Source organism: Suncus etruscus, chromosome 1 (assembly GCF_024139225.1).
Source record: "Suncus etruscus isolate mSunEtr1 chromosome 1, mSunEtr1.pri.cur, whole genome shotgun sequence".
Classification (NCBI taxonomy): Eukaryota; Metazoa; Chordata; class Mammalia; order Eulipotyphla; family Soricidae; genus Suncus; species Suncus etruscus.
Window position 1 is genome coordinate 138,037,213 of NC_064848.1, and position 27,639 is coordinate 138,064,851.

General features: G+C 51.1%; 1 protein-coding gene across 1 annotated transcript; it reads left to right on the forward strand.

Moving 5' to 3' along the window:
- The first annotated feature begins 528 nt into the window (after window positions 1-528).
- On the forward strand, window positions 529-22,910 carry IRF5 (interferon regulatory factor 5). The gene is made up of 9 exons (XM_049774790.1): window positions 529-604; window positions 12,329-12,534; window positions 19,079-19,268; window positions 19,805-19,872; window positions 20,635-20,668; window positions 20,798-21,067; window positions 21,237-21,629; window positions 21,900-22,018; window positions 22,571-22,910. Exons 2-9 carry the CDS (start codon window positions 12,340-12,342, stop codon window positions 22,820-22,822), a joined length of 1,521 nt encoding a protein of 506 aa, XP_049630747.1. The 5' UTR covers window positions 529-604; window positions 12,329-12,339; the 3' UTR covers window positions 22,823-22,910.
- Window positions 22,911-27,639: the final 4,729 nt, after the last annotated feature.

The following is a 27,639-nucleotide window of genomic DNA, read 5'->3' on the forward strand; positions in this document are numbered from 1 at the left end:
CCTACAGGTCATGCCTTCAAAGCTCTGAGAAGGTGGCAGCTAGTCAAAGGAGGGAGAGGGTATGGCCCAGGTGTCCTGAGAAACTCACAGTGGGACAGCAGGAGAGGCCAGGTCAGACCCCAAGTCCAGCGCCAGGAGAGGTTGTGGGGTCTGGAGCACACACCTAAATTAAATTCTGGCACTGCAGGATCCTCTGAGCATCCTGGGGTGGCTCCAGAGGTTCCCAGCACCACATCGCTGGCCAGAGCTTTGGGCTATTTGATTGGAGAGCCCCCCACCCCCAGGCCCTTAACGCTGTTAGAGAGGTTATCGGTACATGAAACTCTAAGTCAGGTACTGTGGAGCCCCAGGCCCCGTGATCTGTGAGGCACCCAGGGCCTTGCTGAAGCTCACTGCTGCTGCAGGGGTGGAACTTATGTGTCAGCCAGGCAGTGGGGTCCCAGGAAGGTCGGGCGTGCTCTAGGTCACAAGGTTCCAGCAGGCCGGGTGTGACTCAGCTTTGTTAAGCTCCAGGGCCTGGTGTTCTGCCAACAAGTTCCCAGAAACGAGGGTATCTGAGGAACAGGACGACCTGGGGAACCCTAAAAGCCCAAGGCCTGAGGAGGTCAGTGTCCTGGAGGGGAGGTTTGGGAGACAAAGGCAGCTGTCGCCTTTCCAGGGCAGTATTTTGAGGTACAGGCCCAGACTTGGGGCATGGGGGTGTCTTGCCCATGCACTCCTGGGTTTCTTTCAGTTCCCTTCGTGATATGGGGGCCCCCACCCCTGCAGAACCAGGCCTCCAACGATACCCTCAGTCTGACAAACTAACCAGAGGAAGGACTTAAACACCCTATCTGCAGAGGCTGCCGCTGTGGGAGCCAAGTTTCCAGTGTCATGAGGTGTCTGGCCCCACTAAGGGGAAGTGGGAGTGACGATCTGGAGAGGGGTATGACTTTACTTCCCCTTTGCTGCTCCTTCACCCAGAAGAAGTTGGGACATGAGGGGGAGCTTCTGTCTGAGAGGAGCCGAGGAGGGCTTTCTGCTTCTTTGAGTCTCTAGCCAGGTGATTCTTGTGATTTGGTGATTTGGTGAATCAGTGATTTGGCACTGATTTGGGAAGTGAAGGGCTCAAGCAGAGTGGGGTCCTCTTTTCTTTTATTTCTTTCTATTCTTTTATTTTTATCTGTAAATATTAAATATTTCATTTCAGATAGGTTACTCTGCTTTGGGGTAAGCAAAACCTCTCATCAAATTAATGTTCAATTATTTTTGTTTTATCAATGCACTTCACATAATAAGCCAGGTATATATATGACCCTCCAAAAATCACATTTTATAAACTTTTGACACTGTAATCACTTTCTTTTCACATTTAATCTAAATAACAAATATGTAATTTTAACTTTAATTTTTTTAATTATTTTTAACTTTAATTTCATTGATAAAAATTATTTGTAGTCTGTGCATTCATTCCCTAAGCTTAGCATTAAATAGGCACTTCTTAGAAAGTTCATAGAATAATTAATTTAAATAATAGACACCTTACCTCTAGCGCTACCTCACCGGCCCCTAATTTAAATGATAGAATATTATTCATAAAGTTATTAGCAACTCTAATAAAAGCAATTTTTTTAAATTTATTTAGGGAAAATATATCACATAGTTGACATAATTGATCATAATACATTTGTTACAGGATGACAGAAAGAAAAGTTATTAAGAAATAGAAAGAGGGGGCCAGACAGATAGCATGGAGGTAAGGGATTTTCTTTGCATGCAGAAGGAAGGTGGTTCGGAGCCTAGAGAGATAGCACAGCGTCGTTTGCCTTGCAAGCAGCCGATCCAGGACCTAAGGTGATTGGTTCGAATCCCAGTGTCCTATATGGTCCCCCGTGCCTGGTAGGAGCTATTTCTGAGCAGACAGCCAGAAGTAACCCCTGAGCACCACCGGGTGTGGCCCAAAAACCGAAAACCAAAAACCAAAAACAAAAAAAAAAAAAAAAAAGAAGGAAGGTGGTTCGAATCCCAGCATCCCATATGGTCCCCCGAGCCTGTCAGGAGTGATTTCTGAGCATAGAGCCAGGAGTAACTCCTGAGCACTGTTGGGTGTGACCCAAAAACAAAAAAAAAAAAAAGAGAGAGAGAACGGAGAATTAAAAAATGAAAAAAGAAGAGGAGAGAGTTCATTAGCAGTTATATTTGTGAAAATTATTGTATCAGTAGGCTCTATTCTTAATGCCTCCAGTAATATAGGAAGCCTGTATTGCTGTAGCCAGGCCCTCTTTTCAGAAGACTGAACGCTCTTCACAGCAGCAACAGTCCCTCAAATGGAACAAGGCAGGGAGGACACAGTTCACCTGCAGTGGCCATTTTGCACACTGTCCCACTGTCCTTCATGGTATCTGGGAACTTCTGTAATTCTGAGGGTGGGATCTTGCCTGGGCAAGAAGAGAGGCAGAGTGCAGAATCTTGGGGTCTCAAACACCTTTAAGGTGCTTGCCTTACACACAGTGGACTTCGGTTTGACCCGAGGCATCCTATATGGTTACCTTCTCCCTCTCCCCATAGTACTACCAGGGTAAACCCCTGAGCATCACCCAGTATGTCTCAATCCCCCCAAAAGAATGTTGGGGTCTCATGGCTCCTGTAGAGGTCTGTGGGCATTTGACAGTAAAAGAAAGCTCCTCCAGGCCTTGCTCCAGATCTATTTTCTACTTTCAATTCCTATAGTAGCTTCATTTCTTTTTTTTTTTTCAGTAGCTTCATTTCTTTTTTTTTTTAGTAGCTTCATTTCTAAAGAAAAAAAATCACATTCTCCACAGATGCACCTGAATGTTCAAAATATGAATGACTTAGCTACGAAGAATAAACTACTTTGTGTCATTCTATTTTCATTTCATATTAGGGCTGGGGGAGGTGTAGAGAGAGACAGAAGACAGTTCAGATAAAGACAGACCGAGGTTTCCTTCCCAGAGGAACAGACCTGTAGGAAGGAAAGGTCAAAGTTTCCTTTCATCAGTAAGAGAACAGCCACCGTTAAAAGTATAGGCTCGGGCCCGGAGAGATAGCACAGCGGCGTTTGCCTTGCAAACAGCCGATCCAGGACCAAAGGTGGTTGGTTCGAATCCCGGTGTCCCATATGGTCCCCCGTGCCTGCCAGGAGCTATTTTTGAGCAGACAGCCAGGAGTAACCCCTGAGCATTGCCGGGTGTGGCCCAAAAACCAAAAAAAAAAAAAAAAAAAAAATAGATGAAAAAAAAGTATAGGCTCACGGGCCCGGAGAGATAGCACAGCGGCGTTTGCCTTGCAAGCAGCTGATCCAGGACCAAAGGTGGTTGGTTCGAATCCCAGTGTCTCATATGGTCCCTCGTGCCTGCCAGGAGCTATTTCTGAGCAGAGAGCCAGGAGTAACCCCTGAGCACCGCCGGGTGTGACCCAAGAAAGAAAGAAAGAGAGAGAGAGAGAAAGAAAGAAAGAAAGAAAGAAAAGAAAGAAAGAAAGAAAGAAAGAAAGAAAGAAAGAAAGAAAGAAAGAAAGAAAGAAAGAAAGAAAGAAAGAAAGAAAGAAAGAAAGAAAGAAAGAAAGAAAGAAAGAAAGAAAGAAAGAAAGAAAAAGAAAGAAAGAAAAATTATATTTCTGAGGCTGGAGCGATAGCACAGTAGTAGTTTACCTTGCAAGTGGCTGACCTGGGGCGGACCAAGGTTTGATTCGGGGCATCCCATATTATCCCCCGAGTCTACCAGGAGGGATTTCTGAGTGCAGAGCCAGGAGTAACCCCTGAATGCCACCAGGTGTGGCCCAAAAACGAAAGAAAGAAAGGAAGGAAGGAAGGAAGGAAGGAAGGAAGGAAGGAAGGAAGGAAGGAAGGAAGGAAGGAAGGAAGGAAGGAAGGAAGGAAGGAAGGAAGGAAGGAAGGAAGGAAGGAAGGAAGGAAGGAAGGAAGGAAGGAAGGAAGAAAAAGAGAAAGAAACAAAGGAAGAAGAGAAAGGAAAAAAAGAAAAAAATTATATATATACATAAGGGATATAGGTTAAGGTACATTGCCGGTTGAGCTCTGGCCATGAACCCCTAGGAGTGACCTATGAGCATAGTAAGCGAGTAAGCCTGAGGACTACCCCCAAAAACCAAAGAAAGAGGCCAAGAGAAAGGCACATCAAGGAGGAGATGGAATCATGGCATAGTCTCAGGAACCCCCAAAGACCGCAGAGGACATGAAGCAAGCAGGTGCGCAGGAGGAATGAGCGTCTGGAATTCCAAAGGGCTCGAGGGACCGGGGATCCCCCTAGTGCGGGCACGTGGAGTAAGGCTTGGGGGGGGGGGTGTCCGTCGTTCCTCTGGCCAGTGCTGGCCTTTGGTGCTGTTGCGTTCTGCAGGGAGGGCCACGAACTCGGGGTGTCGCTCGGCGCCTCACCACGGTCTGAGCCGCGGGGGGCTCGGGACCCCCGCGTCTATACGATCCTGGGGCTCCTGCAGGGCGTGGTCAGGGGGCACCAGCGAGGCTGCAGCGGGGCCTGGAGAGCTGGCAGACTGCGGGCACGGCGGCACCGTCTGTGCGTCCAGCCCGGGCACAATCTGGCGAGGTCGGGGGGCGCGGAGGACCGACTCTGACTTTCCCGGGAGGCCTCCAAGTGGCAGGATCGGGTTTTATTTCTTCTTTCTCATTTTGGGGGGGTGGTTCCGCGGCAGGGCGGGGCGCTGCCCGCTCCCGAGGGCCCTCCGGAGGCCGCAGCCCAGAAGCGGGGGCGGGCGATGCGGAAGCGCCTGGCGAGCGGGCTGGAGGCGCTGCTCGCTCGGCCCCGCCAAGCGGCCGGTGCTCGGGGCGCAGCCACGAGGGCGCACAGCCACCAGGTAGGTCCCGGCCGCCGCGCGCGCTGCCCCGGGGAGCGCCTGGAGCGGGGCATCGCGCTTCCCCGGGCCGGCCCCGCTAGGGAAGCAGGGCGCCCCTCGGTGCGCCTTGGCCGCCAGTCGGGTGGCCTGGGTGGCGACTCCACCTGGCGGGTCAGCTCCGGGCGAGAGAGAGCCAGAGCGTCTCGAAGCCCCGGGATGTTGGGACGTTGGGAGACGCGCGGCCCGAGCTGGAGTGGCCCCCCGGCGAGGAGGGGGCGCGCCCTGGAGCTGGAGCGCAAGGTGCGCCTTGGAGAGGCGAGCGCCCCGGCTCCCCCTTTCGGTGCATCCCGCCTCGCTTGGCCATCCTGCCTCCACCTTCCTTCAAGACTTGGCCCAAGACGAAAAAGAAAGAGTTTGCAAAGTCTCCCCAGATCTGGAGGCCCATGGCAAGGGCAGCGGCGGGGGCCGGTAGTGCGGACCATGGTGGCTCCGTCCAGACTCCTGGGGCGCAAAGCTCAGGGGAACGGGTTTCTCCACGTCCTGGTTTCGAACTTGAAGCAGCTCGAGTAAGAACATGAAGCGGCGACACTCGCGCCGCTGTGCTGCGGGGGAGGAGGCGGCCAAGCCAGCGCGCTCGGTCTGTCTCCCACCCAGCGCCCCGGCGCGTCCGGCCGGTGGGCACCCAGAGGCGGGCGCGGGCCTGGGAGCGAGCGCAGAGACGGGGGCGGCGGCGGCGGGAACTTTCCTGGCCCGGACGCCACCCGAGGCCCCGCTAGGAGGGAGGAGGGCGGGGACGCCCAAGGGTAGACCCCAACTGCGCCCCGGGGTGGCTGCGACGGTGATCCACTGTGGGGAGTGGGGAGGGCGTGTGAACCTGCCGGGACTCCCAGCGCACGGACCGACCGGGTAGAAGCGATCGGGAGCAGAAAAGAAGCTCCGGGCTTCTAAAGACGAAGGGACAACTAGGTCGAGGTGGCCGCGTTGCCCTGCACCCTCGGGCTTTCTGCAAATCTGAGAAAGCACTCGTTTTATTTATTTATTTATTTATTTATTTTGGTTTTTAGGCCACACCCGGCGGTGCTCAGGGTAACCTCCTGGCTGTCTGCTCAGAAATAGCTCCTGGCAGGCACGGGGGACCATATGGGACACCGGGATTCGAACCAACCACCTTTGGTCCTGGATCGGCTGCTTGCAAGGCAAACGCCACTGTGCTATCTCTCCGGGCCCTGCACTCGTTTTATTTTGTTTGTTTTAGTTTGGGACCACATCCGGCTGCGCTCAGGGGTTACTCCTGGCTCTGTGCTCAGAAATCTCCCCTGGCAGGCTTAGGGGATCATATGGGATGCCGGAATTCGAACCCAAGTCTGTCCCGGGTTGGCAGCGTGCAAGGCAAAGGCCCTACCGCTGTACTATCTCTCTGGCCCCAGCACTCTATTTTTGTTGTTGTTGTTGCTGTTGTTGTTGTTGCTTGGGGGACTACACCCAGCGATGCTCAGGAGTAACTCCCAACTCTGTACTCACATTATTCCGTGCTCTGGGGACCATACGGGATGCTGAGATCGAACCCGGGTCGATCGCGTGCAAGGCAAGCACTTTACCCCTTGTACCTTCTCTTGGGTCCTGAGAAAAGACTGTATTTCAACCAAAGGCCCCCGTTGGGGTTTCCCTTCACCCTGCCTCACCCCTACGCTGGTGAATAGCTTCCCCAGCCCCAAAGCCACAGCCGGTCTCAGGGCGGTCAACTCACAAGGAGCAGGAACCCTGTGCCTTCTTCCTGAGCTTGGGAGAGACATGTAAAGAGACAAAAATGAAGATGGCAAAGAGCTCCCGAATCTGCAATAGGTGCTGTATAGAGTTTCTTCTCCTGGGGTCCTAACTCTACAAGTGTTTGGCTGCTGGGCCTTCAACAGAGTTAGGGGTGGGGCTCCCCACCCCTGCAGGGACTCCAAACCCCTTCTCCATACTTTCTCTTTTTCAGAATTCACTTGTGGGGACCTACTGGGATCCCAGGCAGTCTACTCATTCTGGGTCTTGTCCATGAAGTTAATGCAGACCACACGCCTCCAACTTCTTAAGGGGGTACTGTAGAAATTTCTCCTACTGCTCCAGCCCCTCTGGGAGAGCAGGCAGACCTGTTCAAGTATCCAAAAGTGGGGCAGTTCCTTACATTGTTGAGAAATCAAGCCTTAAAAGGAACACAAATGGGGCCGGGCGGTGGCGCTAAAGGTAAGGTGCGCCTGCCTTGCCTGCGCTAGCCTTGGACGGACCGCGGTTTGATCCCCCGGCGTCCCATATGGTCCCCCAAGCCAGGAGCAACTTCTGAGCGCATAGCCAGGAGTAACCCCTGAGCGTTACCGGGTGTGGCCCAAAAAAACAAAAACAAACAAACAAACAAACAAAAAGTAACACAAATGTTCATTAAGAAGGGGGGGCAGGGACTGGAGAAATAGCACAGTTGTAGGGTGTTTGCCTTGCACTCAGCCAATTCAGGACATATGGTGGTTGAAATCCCAGCATCCTATATGGTCCCCTGAGTCTGTCAGGAGCGATTTCTGAGAGCTGAGCCAGGAGTAACCCCTGAGCGCTGCTGGGTGTGACCCTCCCCCCCCAAAAAAAATTAAGGGGGCTCCAGATATAGCTTTGTCGTAGAGCACCTATCTTGCACACGTGAGACCAAGAGTTCTGTGTCAGTATTGCAAAAAGGAGGAGGGAGATGTAGAGGAGGATGGGGAAGAGAAGGAGAAAAGAAGAAAAAGTAGGAGAAGGAGAAGGAAGAGGATGAAAGAAGAAGTAGAAGGAGGAGGAGTTGGAGAAGAAGGACAAAGTGAGGAGGAGGAGGAGGAGGAGGAGGAGGAGAAGGAGGAAAGAGGAGGAGAGTATATATTTCTGAGGGCTGTGTCCTCTGGTTGACCCAAGGCTGACTCCTGGTGTCCTCTGGGAATCTGGTGCTTTGTATCTGGACAGAAGGGAGGGTGCACCCAGCGCTGTCATCGGGCTGGTCTGAGTCAGAGGGCAGGAGCAGACCTTGAACCTGGAGGTGCTCAAGCTCAGACAGCACCCAACACCCCCTGGGCTAGAGCCTCCCTCTCTGGCAAGGCTTGTGGGGGACCCCTTTGTCTTGGCCCCGCTCCCAGCAGTCTTAGAAGCTGGAGTGTACTAGCACGAAACCAGAGTGGTCATTTGCAAACCTTTGTGCCAAACAGCAGTGGAGGTAGGGCAAATGGAAACACCTCTGATATGGGACAGCACCCCGTGGTGTGTGTGTGGGTCATCCTGAAACTAGCCTTCCCCTTCACATCAATAAAACTTCCTGGGGCTGAACAGCACAGCAGTAGGGTGTTTGCCTTGCACGCAGCCAATCTAGGAAGGACCGTCATTCTTATCCCAGCATTCATATGGTTCCCTGTGTCTGCCAGGAGCGATTTCTGAGCATAGAGCCAGGAGTAACCTCTGAGCACAACTGGGTATGACCCAAAACCAAAAACCAAAAAAAAATAGAACTTCCCATTGACCTTTCCATTGTCCCATTGTTCCCACAGGATAGTCTGTGCCTAGTGAGTACATGATTGTCCCCTCTATTCTAGGGCCTGTGGAGAAAGGGGGTACGAATACTGATATGGACAAGGGTGCCAGGTGATAAGAACCATGCTCAGCATACATCGAATACAACCCCTGCATGCTGGGGGCATCAGTTAAGGATTTGATCTTGGGGGTCCAGATGTGACTTTTCTCCTTAAATCTGCCTCCTGCCAACAGTGACTCAGACAGACTCCAAGTGGTCTGTCTGCTCAAGACACTTTCATTTCCCCAGGAGCTGGGTGGAGGCTGGTGCTGAAAGGGGAACTGAACCTTTAGACTCTTGGGCCTCGGGGTAGATCGGGGGCTTCCCCCCACCTCCCACCCCTACTGCTCCACCTGTAGGACTACACATTGAGATGACTTTGCCATTAGAACAGCACAGGCTTTTTTTTTTTTTTTTTGTATGTTTATTTTTTGTTTGTCTTGTTTTGGGTGCCACACCCAGTCATGCTCAGAAGTTACTCTTGGCAGGCTCCAGAGGCCATATGGGATGGCAGGGATTGAACTCAGTTTGGTCATGTCCAAGGCAAACACCCTACCTGCTGTGCTATTGCTCCCGCCGCAGCACAGCACATTTTGAGGTCACAGTCCAGAAGGGTTGGGAATTTCAGAAGAAACCTAGACATACATGCTGTAAGGCCTCAGCAGACCAAGGACAGGGCCTAGGCCTGAAGTATCATCCTGACCAATCCCTGTCCCTAGTAAGACAGAACCTCAGACTCAGGCAGAAGCTTTGCCTGGAGGGCAACTCTTAGCTGTTTGAAAGTTCTTCAACTTGGAACAAGTGGTGGTGTGTGTGTGTGTGTGTGTGTGTGTGTGTGTGTGTGTGTGTGTGTGTGTGTGTGTGTGTGTGTGTGGCCAAGGATGGAACCCTGGGCTTCACACACAGTAGGAAATGTACTTTATTAAGTACATTATTATTAAGCTTGAACTGGGAACCTCTGTGAGGCTGCCTTCATATTGAATTAGAGTGAGACCCTGGGCAAGAGAGAAAAAACAATGAAGGCACATGTCTTGCACATGGCCAACCCCAGTTCAATCTCTAACACCATATATACACATATGGCCCACTAAGCACCATCAGGAATGATCAATGAGCACAAAGCCTGGAGTAAACCTTGAGTACTGCCCAGTGTAATAACCCTGGATTTGATCTCCAGCATCCACCCCCAAAAATCCCTGAGCCTCTTCGTCACACAGTGGCTCCTCAAATATTTATAATCAGTTAGTCCCATCTTGCCATGCATCACCTCACCTACCAGCTATCCCTTCTTCTGTTCTATTATTTTGAGGGGGGGGGTTTGGGTCACACCTGGAAGCATTCAGGGGTTACTCCTGGCTCTGTACTCAGAAATTGCTCCTGGCAGACTCAGGGGACCATAAAGAATGGTGGGAATCAAATCTGGGTCTGTCCGGGGTTGGCTGCATGATGTGGACCCACAGCCTCTTTTTAGGGGCCACTATAACCCTTATGCATCAGAGGAGGGTGGAGAGGACATAAAACTGAGGGGATGCAACTGGAGTCAGCAGACAACAACATCAAACTGTGTCCCTTGGCAGTATTGCTTTCTTTTTACAGGAGCCACCCCCAGGTTACTTGGGGAGCCCTGGCACCTCTCCTGGTGATGATCAACCTGTAGTAAAGGCCTGGCAGTTCAGTGGTCAGGCCCCACAGTGCTCAGTGGCACTGGAGCCTCATCCAGTGGTTCTGATGGGAGTTGTGAGGTGCCAGGATCTTTCTGGCTGCCTCTCACTTGCTAAAGGAGCATGTCTGCTACTTGACTCACATAGTATCATATTTCTCAAGTCCTGCTTTGGTCCAGCAGGAGGTGTGGTGTGGGTCAGGAGTTGGGGAGAGGGTGTGGAGGAAGGTATGGGAGGTAGCCCCACACCTGCATGGGCAGTGCAAGGTGAGGGAGAGAACCAAGACTTCCACTTCCAAAATGAAGGGCCACCATGCACAGTGTTATGGAGAGGGGATAGGGCATTCTGGGGCCCCCTCCAAGAGAAAGGGAGGACACTGTCTCCATGTCATCCTTGTTCCAGGCCTCTGATGATGCCATCCTCTTCCTGAGGCACCCATCAGACACTCCTCCCTCTGCTTACAGGTGGGAGGTCTTGGAGGGGCTTTGGTATAAGGAAGTGGAAGATCAGGGAAGTCCCGGGCCATGTGCCCCTCTATACTCTTATCATACTTCTTCCTACCTGCTTCCTCCCGTCAGAAACTCAACTCCTGGGGCCAGAGTGATAGCACAGAGGTAGGGCATTTGCTTACACTTGGTCAACCCAGGACAGACTCTAGTTTGATTCCAGGTATCTTTTTTTTTTTTTTTTTTTTTTGGTTTTTGGGTCACACCCGGCGGTGCTCAGGGGTTATTCCTGGCTCCATGCTCAGAAATTGCTCCTGGCAGGCACGGGGGACCATATGGGACGCCGGGATTCGAACTGATGACCTTCTGCATGAAAGGCAAACGCCTTACCTCCATGCTATCTCTCCGGCCCCGATTCCAGGTATCTTATATGGTCCCTCAAGCCTGCCAGGGGCGATTTCTGAGTGCAAAACCAGGGGTAACCCCTGAGTGCCACTGGGTGTGACCCAAAAACGACAAAAAAGAAAAAAGAAAAAAGAAAAGAAAAGAAAAGAAACTCCTGGGGGCCGAGTGATATAGCACAAGAGGTAGAGCATGTGCCTTGTATTAGGCCAGCCTGGGTTTGATCTCCAGCATCTCATATGGTTCCTTGAGCCTGCCAGGAGTAATTTCTGAGTGCAGAGTCAGGAATAACCACTAAGTGCCACCGGCTGTGGCCTAAAAAAACCAAACCAAAACAAACAAACAAAAAAAATCCTCAACTCGTGCTCACTTTGGCAGCACATATACTAAAAAAAAAAATCCTCAACTCTCCATAGCTTCAGTGAGTTTGTCCCTCATCTTGTCTCCATTTTTCTGTCTCTGGTCTTGAGGACTGGGAAGGGGGAAGCCTGAACTGGCTCCTTTCTTTCAGGGTCCTGGCATTTAAGGGTAGGAGGGCAAGGCAGGGAGAACAGGCCCAGGAGAGGCATGGGAGCTGGAGAAAACTCTGGTCATAAGTTTGGGGGATGGGGAAGTGCAAGGGAAGCATTGATCATGACCCACCCCGGAGGTGGGATTCCCCCTGGGGATCCCCGAGGCCTGGCCTCTGCATCTGGAACTGGCACACAGGAGTCTCATGGCAGGATGCCTACTGAGTGGGTAGAAACAGGCCGGAAAATTGGCGTTGTGAGAAGTTCCTGGTCTGCGTCAGCCTGAGGAGATGACTGGATCCCATCAAAGTTGAGACCCACCCTCAAGTTGAATGGGAAGGATGAAGGGTGCAGGTTTGAAGGTAGAGGTGCTCTACTTGACAGGGAAACTGAGGAAGAGCAGAAGTGTTGGAGGCTGCCTTCAGTGGGATCCTCCCTAGTGCCTCTGTCCTAAGGCCCCCCTAGAAGGTGGATAGGGAGAGAAAAGTGGGGAAGGGTTAGGGTGTGCCATCCCTTCTCCAGTCTCCACCTCTCACTGTGGGGGGGGGCTGGGGTGTCTCATTAAAGCAGAGAGTCCTTGTGAGCCCTGTGTGGAGGCCTGGCTTGGGCTGAAGCAGCTGAGGGTAGACTTCAGTGTTGGGCCAGCTCTATGGCAGATGCCCCACTGGCAGAGGGCATCAATGGCAGTCATGCTCCGAGACAGGCCAGAAACCCTTAATTCTTAATTTGTCCCTTAATTCATCCAGGCAGCATGAAGCACAGAGATAGGAGTTAGTCACGAAAGCAGAGGGGGCAGATGTGCCTAAGAGCTGTGTGGAATGGAGGCCTCTGGGCCACAGCACCTCGGCTGGAGGATTCGGCCAGGGGTAGGCTCCCGGGTCCCTCTGGGATGCTGCAAGATGCTTCTGGATGAGAACTTCCTAACATCCCTGCCCTCCGCAGGTCCCTTGGCCATGAACCAGCCGGCCCCTGGGGCCTCCCTGCCCCCCCGCCGTGTGCGACTAAAGCCCTGGCTGGTGGCCCAGGTGAACAGCTGCCAGTACCCAGGGCTCCATTGGATCAATGGGGAAAGAAAGTTCTTCTGCATCCCATGGCGCCATGCCACTAGGCATGGCCCTAGCCAGGACGGGGACAACACCATCTTTAAGGTAAGTCCAAGCTGGGGAACTGCCTGGAGGAGGAGACTCCACATCTCAGCCTGGTCACTATCCCAGCCTTTGCTCCAGGTGCCTCCAGGCCTAGCTAGGTGCAGGGGACACTCCATTAGCAGAGTAGTCCTAGAACAGCGATGGCGAACCTATGGCACATGTGCCAGCTGTGGCATGTGAAGGCCTTGCAGCTGGCACTTGTGAAGGCCCGCAATTAAGATATGCGGCTCGTGCCGCATAGTTTTTCAATACTAAAATCTTGTTATGAAGGTTTAATTGACATGCTGGCACGTTTATTTTTTTTTTTTTTTGGTTTTTGGGCCACACCCATTTGATGCTCAGGGGTTACTCCTGGCTATGCACTCAGAAATCGCCCCTGGTTTGGGGGGACCATATGGGACGCCGGGGGATCAAACCGTGGTCCGTCCTACGCTAGCACTTGCAAGGCAGACACCTTACCTCTAGCGCCACCTTCCCGGCCCCATGCTGGCACTTTTGAGGAAATTCTTTGGTTTTGTGTGGCAGTTTGGGCACACGGGCTCAAAAAGGTTAACCATCACTGTCCTAGAACATGGATCTACATATAACTCCTGCTCTGACATCCTTGTTTTTCTTTCTACCTGTTTGATTAGTGCTGGTAAAAAAAAAAATTTTTTTTTTTTGGTTTTTGGGCCACACCCGGCGGTGCTCAGGGGTTACTCCTGGCTGTCTGCTCAGAAATAGCTCCTGGCAGGCACGGGGGACCACATGGGACACCGGGATTTGAACCAACCACCTCTGGTCCTGGATTGGCTGCTTGCAAGGCAAACGTCGCTGTGCTATCTCTCCAGGCCCAGTGCTGGTAAAAAATTTTAAAAGCCTCACACTTGCGTTTTTGTTTACAAGAAATAAAAAAAGGCAGAAAATCTGTGACAATTCTATAATGAAATGACAACTAAATGCCACTCCTTCCTGGAGCCAGAGTAGTCGAGCTAGAGGTGAGACATCTGTCTTGCAAGCGCAAGCCTAGGACGAACCTGGGTTCCATCCCCTGGCATCTTATATAGTCCCCCCAAGCCAGGAGCAATTTCTGAGCGCATAGCCAGGAGTAAGCCCTGAGTTGTCAATGGGTGTGGCCCAAAAGACCAAAAAATAAAATAAAATAAATAAACCATTCCCTAACAACACTTTGAATATTTTTCACTTACTTTTTCTGTTTTCAGCACATATGTGTATATGAAATGTAAACATGGGAAAAACATATGTGGTTTAGGAACCTGCATTTTCCATTCCCCGGCAGCACCAGCTTGCTCTCCAACATATGCCACCTCACTTCTAGTGACTACGAGAATGTTTCATAGAGGGAGACAGCACAGTTTGGTCTGTGCGGTTGCTTTTAGTGTTCAAGTGTTGAGACCACATGGCCATGTTCACTCCCAAACCTTTTGCCCTTTACAGACTAGAAATACTTTTCTTTGCGATTGATTCTTAGAGTTGGGTCTTGCTGGGTAAAAGAAAAATCATTTTAATTAAAAAAACATCATGGTGAGGCCAGAGAGGTAGCACATCGGTAGGGCGTTTGCCTTTCAAGCAGCTAACTCAGGACAGATGGTGGTTCGAATCCCGGTGTTCCACCATATGGTCTTCCGTACCTGCCAGGAGCGATTTCTGAGTGCAGAGCCAGGAGTAACCCCTGAGTGTCTTTGGTGTGACGCCCCCCCAAATGGTATAGGGGTTAAGGCACTGGCCTTGCACATGAATGACTCTGTATGTGTGTGTGTGTGTGTGTGTGTGTGTGTATGAGTGTGTGTGTGTATGAGTGTGTGTGTGTGTGTGTGTGTGTGTGTGTGTGTGTGACACCTAGCAGTATTCAGGGGGCTAGTCCCAGCTTGGTCCTTGGCAGAAGTGGGGTGAAGGGGCGGTTGTCCTTGGCAGTTCCCAGGGAATCATGTGGTACCATAGATCAAATCTAACTCTCCTATATGCAAAGCAGGTGCTCAGCCCATTGAGCTATCACTCAGGCCCTGTTCCAGTCATTTTAGGTAGAGGCCATGCATGCTGTGAGGTTGCAACTCCCTGATAATCAGGGACTGTAAGCAATTTTTAATATGCCTGTTGGATATCTATATGTGTCTTTTTTGGAAAAGTGCCTGTGAATTTTTATTTTTCACACTTTGGATAGATAATACTTAGTCTTTGTCCAAGATTCTATGAGATTTTGTTCTGGTTTGTGGACCACAGCTGTCAGTGCTCAAGGATCTCTCCTGGTATACTTGGGAAACCATAGAAGATGCTGGGGATCAAAGCTGTGTCAACCACATGAAGGCAAATATCCTACCAGCTGTACTATTTCTCAGGCCAAAACTTTTTATAGATTATTTTTCAAATAAACTTCTTAGTTATAACTGATAATATGGTCACATAGTAAATTTTTTTTTTTTTGTGGTTTTTGGGTCACACCCGGCAGTGCTCAGGAATTATTCCTGGCTCCAGGCTCAGAAATTGTTCCTGGCAGGCACGGGGGACCATATGGGACGCCGGGATTCGAACCTATGACCTCCTGCATGAAAGGCAAACGCCTTACCTCCATGCTATCTCTCCGGCCCCACACATAGTAAAATTTTTAATGAATTACATGTTTATTGTTTTTTTTTTAATCTCAGTGTGGCACTGGACATTTTATTCATAAAATCCTGCCAGTAACAGGTTTGGGTTTTTTCATTTTTGGTTTGCTTTATTTTTTTGGGGGGGGGGTCTGACTCTGCACTTAGGGATCACTCCTGGCTGGCTTTGGGTGCCAGGAATCATCCACATACTAAGTAAGTGCCCTATCTGCTGTACTATTGCTCTGGCCTCGCTGTAGTTTATTTTGTCTTGAGACTCTACCATGATGATTCTGTGTATTCTTTATTTGTGTGGTTTTTTGGGCCACACCAGAGGCACTCAGGGGTTACCCCTGGCTTTGTGCTCAGAAACCACTCCAGGGGCCGGAGAGATAGCATGGAGGTAAGGCGTTTACCTTTCATGCAGAAGGTCATTGGTTCGAATCCCGGCGTCCCATATGGTCCCCCGTGCCTGCCAGGAGCAATTTCTGAGCACGAAGCCAGAAAAATCCCTGAGCACTGCCGGGTGTGACCCAAAAACCACACAAAAAAAAAAAAAAAGAAACCACTCCAGACAGGCTCAGGGAACCATATGGGATGCCGGGATTCGAGCCACCATCAATCCTGGGCCAGTTGTGTGCAAGGCAAATGCCCTACCGCTGTGCTATCACTCCAGTCCTGATTCTTTGTTTTTATTTTTTGTTTGTTTTTGTTTTTGTTTTTGTTTTTTTTTTGAGTCACACCCAGAAGTGAGTTACTCCTGGCTCTGTGTTCAGAAATTGCTTCTGGCAGGCACGGGGGACCATATGGGTTGCCGGGATTTGAACCACCGTCTGTCATGTCAGCTGCATGCAAGGCAAACACTCTACTACTGTGCTCTCAGGCCTCTGACTCTTTGTTTTCTTAAGAAACCCATTTTGTGGGGCCAGTGAGGTGGCGCTAGAGGTAAAGTGTCTGCCTTGCAAGTGCTAGCCAAGGAAGGACCACGGTTCGATCCCCCGGCGTCCCATATGATCCCCCCCCAAGCCAGGGGCAATTTCTGAGCGCTTAGCCAGGAGCATCAAACGGGTGTGGCCCGAAAAACCAAAAAAAAAAAGAAAAAAGAAACCCATTTTGTTTATTTCTGGGCCACACCTGGTGCTCAGGGGTCACCCCTTCTGGGTGCAGGGGACCATGTGGAATGCTGGGATCAAACCCGGGTCAGCCACATGCAAGGAAAATGTCCTACCCACTGAGCTCCAGTCCCACAAAACTAAAAAACTTTAAAATATTTCTCCCCTCCCCTAACCCCCCAAGGCAATCAATCTGGGCAGTCTTGTCTTCATTATTGAATTTTTGGGCAGAGGCAGGCAAAGTCGTAAGTCATTTCTGGTGGTTGTGTCGTAAGTCATTTCTGCTGGTTCTTGGAAATTGTGACTTTTAGTGCAAAAAAGTAGAATGAAATGTATCTGCTCATGGGCTTATAGCTATTATTAAAGAGAGTTCCTATCCTATAGTTGTAGTCCTCATTCTGCTTAATAAAGATCTAGAGTATTTCTGATATTAATCATTTCTTTCATTTATCCCATTCATTGCCCAGCCATTTACTCAAGAGTAAAGCCTCTCTGGGTAAAAAAAAAAAAAAAAAAAAAGCCTCGCTGGGTGGTTCAGGGCACAAAGCAGGCAACCATCCCTCCCTCACACATACATCAGGCACCTTACACATAAACCCACACTACTAGATACTGTGCACAGCTTTGGGGGAAGGGAGACAGTGGGAGAATATGCCGAAGCCACAGACAGAGGCCCTGCGTGGATTTGGCTTTTTCTCTTTCACTAATATTGTACGGAACAGCATGGAACTAAACCACACTAGCAGAGGCTCTGCTGACGACCCCAGCCTTGCCCCCACTTTCACAAAAACAGGAAGATACACATATTCTTCCACACTTTGTATTTCTTTAGGACTTGTCCATAGTAAAAAGTTTCTCCTTTCCTTTCTTTTTTGTTTATTTTTGTTTTGTTTTGTTTTTGGGGGGCACACCTGGAGGCACTCAGGGGTTACTCCTGGCTCTGCACTCAGAAATCGCTTCTGGGGGGCCGGGCGGTGGCTCTAAAGGTAAGGTGCCTGCCTTGCCAGCGCTAGCCTTGGACGGACCGCGGTTCGATCCCCCGGTGTCCCATATGGTCCCCCAAGCCAGGAGCAACTTCTGAGCGCATAGCCAGGAGTAACCCCTGAGCATCACCGGGTGTGGCCCAAAAACCAAAAAAAAAAAAAAAAAAAAAAAAATTAGGGGTCGGGTGGTGGCGCTAAAGGTAAGGTGCCTGCCTTACCTGCGCTAGCCTAGGACAGACAGCGGTTCGATCCCCCGGCATCCCATATGGTCCCCCAAGCCAGGAGCGACTTCTGAGTGCATAGCCAGGAGTAACCCCTGAGCGTCACCGGGTGTGGCCCAAAAAACAAAAAACAAAAAACAAAAAAAAAAAGAAATCGCTTCTGGCAGGGATGGGGGACCACATGGGATGCCGGGATTTGAACCACCATGTGTCCTGGATCGGCTATGTGCAAGGCAAACGCCCTACCTCTGTGCTAGCTCTCTGACCCAGTTTGTCCTTTTCTCTTATTTATTAGTTAGTTTTTGGGTCACACCCGGCAGCACTCAGGGGTCACTCCTGACTCTATGCTCAGAAATCGCCTGTGGCAGGCATGGGGGACCTTATGGGATGCCGGGATTCAAACCACCGTTCTTTCTGGATGCTTAGCAAATGCCTTACCTCCATGCTATCTCTCCGGCCCCAGATTGTCCTTTTCTATTTTGCCAGCCCATTATTCCAAACCAAGGGCCAGTCACTATGTAACCTGTCCCATTACATGCTAATTAGAAGCTTTTTTTTTGGGGGGGGGTCACACCTGGCAGTGCTCAGGGGTTACTTCTGGCTCCACACTCAGAAATTGTTCCTGGCAGGCACGGGGGACCATATGGGATGCCAGGATTTGAACCAATGACCTTCTGCATGGAAGGCAAATGCCTTACCTCCATTCTATCTCTCTGGCCCCAGAAGCTTTTTTTTTTTTTTTTTTTTTTTTTATCTTTTTTGCTTATTTGTTTTGTTTTGGGGCCACTCCTGGCATGTTCCAGGAACCATATGGAATGCCAGAGATCGTACCTGGGTCTGTCTCAGGTCAGCTGCGTGGAAGGCAAACACCCTGCTGCTGTGCTATTGCTCCAGCCCCCTTGGATCTTTTGAATTCCTTTTCTAGGGGCCATTCCTGGCAGAGTGCAGGGCTCTATGTCAGACTCCATAGTCCTTGAAGCCATGAGGTACAAACCCAGTTGTGCTGGGAGTAAACTTATGGCCTAGCCAAGACAGGTTCATCTGAACTTTCTCTCATTCCCTTTTGGCCTTTTGCTTTTAGATTGGCATTTGCAGCAATGAAAAATCTTCAGTGTGGTGACTTTTCTGGGGGTGTTTTAGTATCTACAGGAAAATGGAAATTTCTGGGCTCAAAGGTTTCAACCTATTCTAAACATCTAGAATTCCACAATCTCTAAATTACAACCAAAATGGCCCTTCTAATAACTAATACACAAGGGGCCCAATGTGAAAGCTGGCTCTGTGTTGAGAAAGGGTCTTGGCTGGCATTAAATTCAACCACCCTGTTCAGTGAATTCTGAGATGCAGAAATTAAAGGCAAATGAAGTGGGCAGAGACACGCCCCCCCCTGACTCATAGATGACCAGTGGCCATGGATTCAAAGTGATCTGAGCTCCCACGCTAGAACCTCCATATGAAACATTGACAGAGACATTGCTCTGTTTCTCTCACAGGCCACTGACCTGTCACTTACCTCACTAGAGCCAGAGGGCAGGGATGGGCCTTTGTCTGTCCCCCACATTCCAGATAGGGGGTCGCTGGCTTCCATCAGCCAGGAGGGGCAGTTGGTGGGTTCTCGGGTCATCTGTCTTCCCTCCCTGCCACAGGCTTGGGCCCAGGAGACAGGGAAATACACGGAAGGGGTGGATGAGGCAGACCCAGCCAAGTGGAAGGCCAACCTGCGCTGTGCTCTGAACAAAAGCCGCGACTTCCGCCTCTTCTATGATGGACCCCGAGATATGCCACCGCAGCCCTACAAGATCTATGAGGTCTGCTCCAATGGCCCCACCTCCACAGGTACCATGCTGGCCCCCTCCAATGCACACTGCTCAGGGTTGTTTTGTGGGCCTAATACCAGAGTTCCTGGGAGTGGCCTGGCCTGGGCATTTATGGTGTCAAAGGAATTACCAGACCCTTGCCAGGGTCTCAGTTCCATCGCTCTCAGCCAGTCCTTGTTCTAGTTCTTTTGGGGCCAAAGGACCTCTCCTCGTGCTACCAGATCAGACAGCTCAATGCTCAGGCTCTGCAATGCTGGGGAGACTTCTGTTTACTCTTACTCATAATGGGGCCCAGCTGGTGGTGTGTGCTAACAGTTCAGTACTTGGTGGCCGTGTGCAGCTCAGGGGTCTGATCCGAGTGGCATGTGCTTGACCACTGGACTTGGTCCCAGTGAGGTTCCACATGCCAGGAAGTAGCTGGTTTGGTGGGTGGGACCCCTGCTATCCCAGAGCCACAGACTGAGTGGCCTTGGGAGCCCTGGTATTACCCTCTTCCCCTTCCTGGTGATACATCCTTGGTCCTTGTCTGTGTTTTCTCCTGTGCTGGCCCTGCAGAGTCCCAGCCCAATGAGGATTACACATTCGCTGCAGGCGAGGAAGAGGAGGAGGAGGATGAGGAAGAGGTAAGAAGTGGTAGGCCTTGTCTGGATCTTTTATGGCTCAAGATGGAGCAGTCCATTTCTATGAGTCGCTACTTCTCCGCAGCTCTTCATTGAAGGCCTTTGTTGGGAATTTTGAGGCTGAAGACTAGCCCCATCTGCAGCTCCCCAAGGCTCAGATGTTACAAAACAGGCTCACACATTGTCTGAACTCAGAGCATTTGGGGCTTAGTAAGTCTTTCTATCTACAGAAATAAGTTGTGACCCACAAAAGTAGGCATCAGTACCCATGGAAGTAGGTGTCAGATACTGATACTGCGGAAGTATCAGTAGTCCCAGGAGTAGCTATCAGTGTCCAGAGATACAGGTATAAGCAAGCTCCCACTGCAGCGGTATCAGTGCTCACTGCAGGAGGTATCAGTACTCACTGCGAGAAGCATTAATACCCACCACAGGAAGTATCAGTATCCACTGCAGGAGGTATTAGTGTCCACTGTAGGTGGTATCAGTACTCACTGAAGGAAGTATTAATCCCCGCCACAGGAAGTATCAGTACCCCCTGTGGGAGGTATTAGCCCCACTGCAAGACGTATCAGTCTCCACAGCAGCTCAGAAACGGTTCCTTCCACCCTCCCTAGGCAGCAGTGCTGGGCTTGTCTGGGGTCTGCCTCCCCTGCAAGCTGGGGGAAGTGTCTGTGATACTCTGGGTTGTTTCCTCAGCCTCAGCCCAGTGAATAACCTGCCTCTCTTCTCTCTGGTCTCCTCTCTGCCGTGTCTTCCCCTCAGCTCCAGAGGATGTTACCAGGCCTGAGCCTTACAGGTGGGTTCCACGGGGTGAGAGGGTCAATGCAGGGAAGAAGGGAGGCCAGCAGGCTCCATGCTGGGAGGAGATGGGGGGCTGGAGGTTGGTCTACAGGTACTTACATGCTCCCCACTTCCGCCACCGCAGAAACAGCTCCTCCAGCACCCAGCATGGCACCCTACCCTTTGCCCAAAGAGGACGTCAAATGGGTGCCCAATCTGCAGCCCCCTGCAGTGTTGGGCGCCCCTGCCACAGAACCCACTCTCCTGCCGCCTGTCCCTGGAAATGCTGCTGACTTTGGGAACCTGCCCCCTCAGGCCTTGCAAGACCTGGGGGCTGGGCCTCTGACTCCCACCCTGCCCTTGGTAGATGAACAGCTGCTGCCCAACCTGCTGATCAACCCCCACATGCTGCCACGTAAGGCCCAGTGGGCAGGCGGGTGGCAGAGCGGGTGAGGGTGCTGAGGACTTTGCTGTGAGTGGGAGAATGGTGAAGGAAGGAGGAAATGTCCATCCCCAGGGGTGGTGGCAGAAAAAGGGACTCAGGCTCACGGATGGACGGGCCTGCCTGCCCCTCTACCCTGCAGTGACCGATCTGGAGATCAAGTTCCAGTACCGCGGGCGGCCGCCCTGTGCCCTCACCATCAGCAACCCCCATGGCTGCCGGCTCTTCTACAGTCAGCTGCAGGCCACGCAGGCACAGGAAGAGCTCTTTGGGCCTGTGAGCCTGGAGCAAGTGCGCTTCCCCAGCCCCGAGGACATCCCCAGCGACAAGCAGCGTTTCTATACCAACCAGCTGCTGGACGTCCTGGACCGCGGCCTCATCCTACAACTGCTGGGCCAGGACCTGTACGCCGTGCGCCTGTGCCAGTGCAAGGTGTTCTGGAGCGGCCCGTGTGCCACCGCCCAGAGTGCCCAGCCCAATCCCATCCAGCGCGAGGTCCAGACCAAGCTCTTCAGTTTGGAGCAGTTTCTCCATGGTGAGGGCCACACTGTGCCTCCCGGCTGGGAGGCCTCTGTGTGTTTCTGTGGATGCTGACAGGAATCTCATTTATTTATCTTTTGTTTTGGGGCCACACCTGGCGGTGGTCAGATAACTGACGGTTCAGATAACTGGCGGTGTCCAGGTGCTCTGCACTCTGGAATCACTCTGGGAGGGGCTCAGGGGACCATGTAGGGAAGTTAGCTGCATGCAAGGAAAAATCCTCTTTGCTCCAGACCTACTGACCAGGGTCTTGATCTTCTTCTAGAGCTTATCCTGTTCCAGAAGGGCCAGACCCACAGCCCGCCACCCTTTGAGATCTTCTTCTGCTTCGGGGAGGAGTGGCCGGATCGCAAACCCCGAGAGAAGAAACTCATCACAGTACAGGTAAGTCCTTGGCCGTGCCGAGGCTCAGAGGGCCATTTGGAATCTCACAACCCTTTGTTCTGTGACCTCCTGTCACAGGTGGCCCTCTAGTCTCTTGCCATAACCTCTAATTTATCAGATTTTTTTGTTTTGGCCATACTGGGCAGTGCTCAGGGGTTACTCCTGGCTCTGCACTCAGAAATTGCTCCTGGCAGACTCGCGGGGACTATATGGCATGCTGGGGATCAAACCGGGGTTGGTAGCATTCAAGGCAAATGCCCTACCACTGTGCTACCACTCGAGCCCCTGATTTATGAGATTTTCATTCTTGGAATATGCTAGGGGCCCATCGGGTCTATATGACCCACAGTTGAGAAACTGGGCTAGACCTTTGGCCTGGGTGTAGACACAGGGCCCTGAGGGCACCGTGAACCTGGTGGCTAGACCCCACACTGTCCACTGCCTTCCTGTTTAGGCAGTGGGGCCCCTCGCCTGGGTGGATGTTTGCTCGTGCAACTGGACTAGGCAGCCATGTTCAGGTTCTTCCTGGCCAACCTCCCTTTCCACCCCCAGGTGGTGCCTGTGGCAGCCCGGTTGCTGCTGGAGATGTTCTCAGGGGAGCTTTCCTGGTCAGCTGACAGTATCCGGCTCCAGATCTCACACCCAGACCTCAAAGACCGCATGGTGGAGCAGTTCAAGGAGCTCCATCACCTCTGGCAGGCCCAGCAGCAGCCGCCACTTCCGGCTGCCCAGGTCCCTCCGGGGCTGCCTCTGGGAACACATCCAGGCCCCTGGCCCCTGCACGCTGTGGGCATGCAGCAATGAGGCCCTGGCTCTCTGGGGACCACATGTGGTAGACAAGCAACTTTCCTCTACGTCTCTGGAAGTGGACCAAGAAGAGAGAGGAGGGGCCCGAGGCTGAAGCAGAGTAAAGCTGGAAGCCACTTGGCTTAGAGCATCTTTTTTCCCCAGCTTCTCCTTTGTCAAACAGCAGCAGGCACTGGGGGAACTCAGCCATCAGTGCTCAAGAGGGCCAAGAAGCAAGGTTCAGGGGCCTGCTTGCAGGCCTTCGGGAACCGGTGTTGGGTTCCCGTTTTCTCTGGCAACAGGAGTCAAGTGCTATGTGCAATGTCCTCAGAAGCACAGGCCTCTGCCTCTGCAGAGCATGGACCTCATGTGGGGGTTCCTTAGTTTGAGCCCTGTACCCTCTTGAACTGGAAATGAGCATTTGGGTCTGAGCCATTGGGGTCTCGTATCCCCGTCCCTCCCTGCGCATCTGAGAACCTAGGGTAGAAAGCGCAATGTTATATATTTTTTGATGAATAAATGTTAAAAACTGACCTGATTCTGTTTTCTTCCTGTTCAGCATCAGCGATTCCCAGACCCCATTTTTGATACCAGCTGGCCCTTTCTCTTGGGGCCTGGCTCTGGGAGGTAGTGAGGTCTCACTTACCAGGACACAGCTAGATGGAGGGCAGGCACATGTGGGTTTAAAGTACCAGTTTAGGAGCCGGAGCGATAGCACAGTGGGTAGGGCATTTGCCATGCACATGGCAGATCCAGGTTCAATCTCTGGCATCCCACAGGGTTCCAAGCATGCCAAGAGTGATTTCTGAGTGTAGAGCCAGGACTAAACCGAGCCCCACTGGGTGTGGCCCAAAAAGCCAAACAAATAAACAGTACCAGTCTAGAATTCTTTTTTTCCCTTAAGAAACAGTGAGGGGGCCGGGAAGGTGGCGCTAGAGGTAAGGTGTCTGCCTTACAAGCGCTAGCCAAGGAACGGACCGCGGTTCGATCCCCGGCGTCCCATATGGTCCCCCCCAAGCCAGGGGCGATTTCTGAGCACATAGCCAGGAGTAACCCCTGAGCGTCAAACGGGTGTGGCCCAAAAACCAAAAAAAAAAAAAAAAAAAAAAAAAAAAAGAAACAGTGAGGACTGGGAGGGTACTTGTCTTGCATGTGGACTACCAGGGCTCTATCCCCGACACCCTATGGTCCTCTGAGTCCACCAGGAGTGAGTGATTCCTGAGTGCAGAGCCAGAAGTAAACCCTGAGCACCTCTGTGTCTATCCCCCAAACAAAAAAAAAGTGGGAAGGGGCCAGCAAGATAGTACAGTGGGTAGGATGTTTTGCATGAAGCCAACCTGGATTCAATCCCTGACACCTTATATATCCCAACCTGAGGAACTACCTGGAGTGATCCCTGAACTTATCCCAGAACTTATTCCTGGCTTACTTAACAATTTTTTTTTTTTTTTTTTTTGGTTTTTGGGCCACACCCGGTAATGCTCAGGGGTTACTCCTGGCTATGTGCTCAGAAGTTGCTCCTGGCTTGGGGGACCATATGGGACACCGGGGGATCGAACCTCGGTCCGTCCAAGGCTAGCGCAGGCAAGGCAGGCACCTTACCTTTAGCGCCACCGCCCGGCCCCCTCTTAACAATTTTTTAAACAATAAATGATAATAAATAAATGACAGCAAAGAAAAGGCTGAGATACATCAACTCTGCCAAGAGCTCCTTTTTTGTTTTGTTTTTTTTTTGGGTCACACCCAGCAGCGCTCAGGGATTACTCCTGGCTCTGCGCTCAGAAATCGCTCCTGGCAGGCTCAGGGGACCATATGGGATGCCAGAAATCTAACTGGGGTCTGTCTGGGATTGGCTGCATGCAAGGCAAATGCCCTATCACTGTGCTATTGCTTTGGCCCCTCATCATAATTTTTTTCTTTTCTTTTTTTTTCTTTGTTTTTAGGTCACACCCAGCAGCGCTTAGGGGTTACTCCTGGTTCTATGCTTAGAAATCCCCCCTGGCAGGACAGGGGACCATATGGGATGCCAGGATTTGAACCACCGTCTTTCTGCATGAAAGGCAGACACCTTACCTCCATGCTATCTCCCCCCCCCTTTTTTTTTGGTATCATAATTTCCTTTGTTTGTTTTTGGGTCATACCCAGCAGTGCTCAGAGGTTACTCCTGGCTCTACGCTCAGAAATCGCTCCTGGCAGGCACAGGGGACCATATGGGATGCCAGGATTTGAACCGTCCTGCATGAAAGGCAAATGCCTAACCTCCATGCCATCTCTCCGGCCCCTATCATAATTTCTTATAGTTTATCTTTGAATGGACCCCACAGAATTTCTGCCTAGTAGAGATAGTACAGTGGTTAGGGGCTCTTGCTTTGCAAACAGCCAACTCAAGTTTGAGCCCTGGCCTTCCATATGGTCCTCTGAGCACCACCAGCAGTGATTCCTTAAAAGAGTCAAGAGTTAAGACCTGAATATCACCAGGTGTCTCACCCAAAGACTTTATGCCCAAAGGGTAAATGCATGATTTAGTGTACAGTGGCAAAAATCTCGATAAATCTGGGGATGCCCATTTCTCCAGTTTCACCAATTGCTCCTTGTGCCAGTGTTTTGGATTTTGCCAAAGCTGATAGGCTGGTCTGAGAGTCTTAGTGCCATTTCTGTGTGGGCAAGGCTGAGCATCTTCATTTGGTGAAAGTCTTTGCAGATGTTTCTAAAACAAACACCTTTACTAATCCAAGATTTACAACTCTAGGTTTCTGAGTCCTAACTGACAATGCAATGTCCCTAACCAACATCACTGTGGTGATGCTTTGGTCATAAGGCAATAGGAACACGTTATAAACTAAACTCCATTCTTTATTCAGATTGCATCTGCTTTAATCTGATACCCCGTTTTTGCGTTCCAGGATTCCACCCTGGTTATCACATTACATTTTGTCTCCATATTCAAAACTTATTCTTGCCAAGCAAGTTTTTGTTTTTATGTTTTTGTTTCTGGGGCCACACCCAGTGGCACTCAGAAGTTACTCCTGGCTCTTAATTCAGCGATCATTCTGGGTGGTGCTCAGCGGACCAGATGGGATGCTGAAGATCAAACCTGGGTCAGCTGTGTGCCCAGCAAGAGCCTTACTTGCTGTAAGATCTCATCAGACCCTCTTGGCAGTTCTCGGTTTTGATGTTTTGGTGACCTTGATGGTACGAGAATGTTTTTTCCAGGCCCGGAGAGATAGCACAGCGGCGTTTGCTTTGCAAGCAGCCGATCCAGGACCAAAGGTGGTTGGTTCAAATCCCGGTGTCCCATATGGTCCCCCGTGCCTGCCAGGAGCTATTTCTGAGCAGACAGCCAGGAGTAACCCCTGAGCACCGCCGGGTGTGGCCCAAAAACCAAACAACAACAACAAAAAAAAAAGAGAATGTTTTTTTCCCCCCCCGAAATCTCCCAAAGTTTGGATGGAGGAAGATGAGAGGTGGTTACCTGGGTACCTCCTGAGACTCTGTGCTATTTCCAAGACTGATAAAGTTTTGCCCTGGGCCTGGATCAGGCCGTTTCCACACTGTCCTCCCCTGAAAAGCGACTCTCCCGCTTCTCCTTTTTACACCATGTCCACATATCCCTAACATGTTATGGAACCACTACCCCATGCTCTCACCAAACAGAATGAGAGCGGAGCAGCCTTGTCCCGCTGGCCTGTTTAGGTGAGCACCTTTCCTGCCTGCTGGCCTGTCCCCTCCTCCTGTTGAAAAGATGTCAACACCTTCTGATTACACGTGACCTATCTGCTTTCCAATATCCACTTCAAAAACTGGCAAATGGACAAGTGTTTCCATTCCCTAATGGTAGTGGCCAACTGGCATCCTTCCCATTGCTCACCCTGTCCAGGATTTATAACTCTTGCCAACAATGGCCACTTGGGAGTGACCTGTCCCTCCAACACTGCAGGATTCAGGATTTGTGTTAAACCTTCCTTGGATTTGTCTTAAAAAACAAACGGGCCCGGAGAGATAGCACAGCGGCGTTTGCCTTGCAAGCAGCCGATCCAGGACCAAAGGTGGTTGGTTCGAATCCCGGTGTCCCATATGGTCCCCTGTGCCTGCCAGGAGCTATTTCTGAGCAGACAGCCAGGAGTAACCCCTGAGCATTGCCAGGTGTGGCCCAAAAACCAAAAACCAAAACAAAAACAAAAAAAACACACACACACACACAACAAACAAACAGGGGCCAGAGAGATAGAATGGAGGTAGGGTGCATGCAGGTCGGTGGTTTGAATCCCAGCATCCCATATGGTCCCCCGAGGCTGCCAGGAGCGATTTCTTTCTTTTTTTTTCTTTTGGTTTTTGGGTCACACCCGGCAGCGCTCAGTGGTTACTCCTGGCTACTAAATCGCTCCTGGCAGGCTAGGGGGACCTTATGGGATGCCGGGATTCAAACCACCAATCTTCTGCACGCAAGGCAAACACCTTACCTCCATGCTATCTCTCCGGCCCCCCAGGAGCGATTTCTGAGCGCAAAGCCAGGAGTAATCCTGAGTGCTGCCAGGGGTGACCCAAAAACAAAACAAAAATTACTTTGGGGCTGTAGAGATAGTAGTACAGCAGATAGCATACTTTCCTTGCATGCACCCAATCCCTGGCATCCCTGATAGTCCCCAAATACCCTCAAAGGACTAAAAAGGAAACAAAATCCCTCAGGGGCCTAGTGGGTAGAATGTACATTCTCCACAGCAATGACCTTATAAACTGGAGTACCAAGCATGGTGCTAGGCACCTCTACTTACTAGGACATTTTGTTCTTTGAACCACAGCCAGCAGTGCTCAGGGACCATACAGGATGCCAGGAT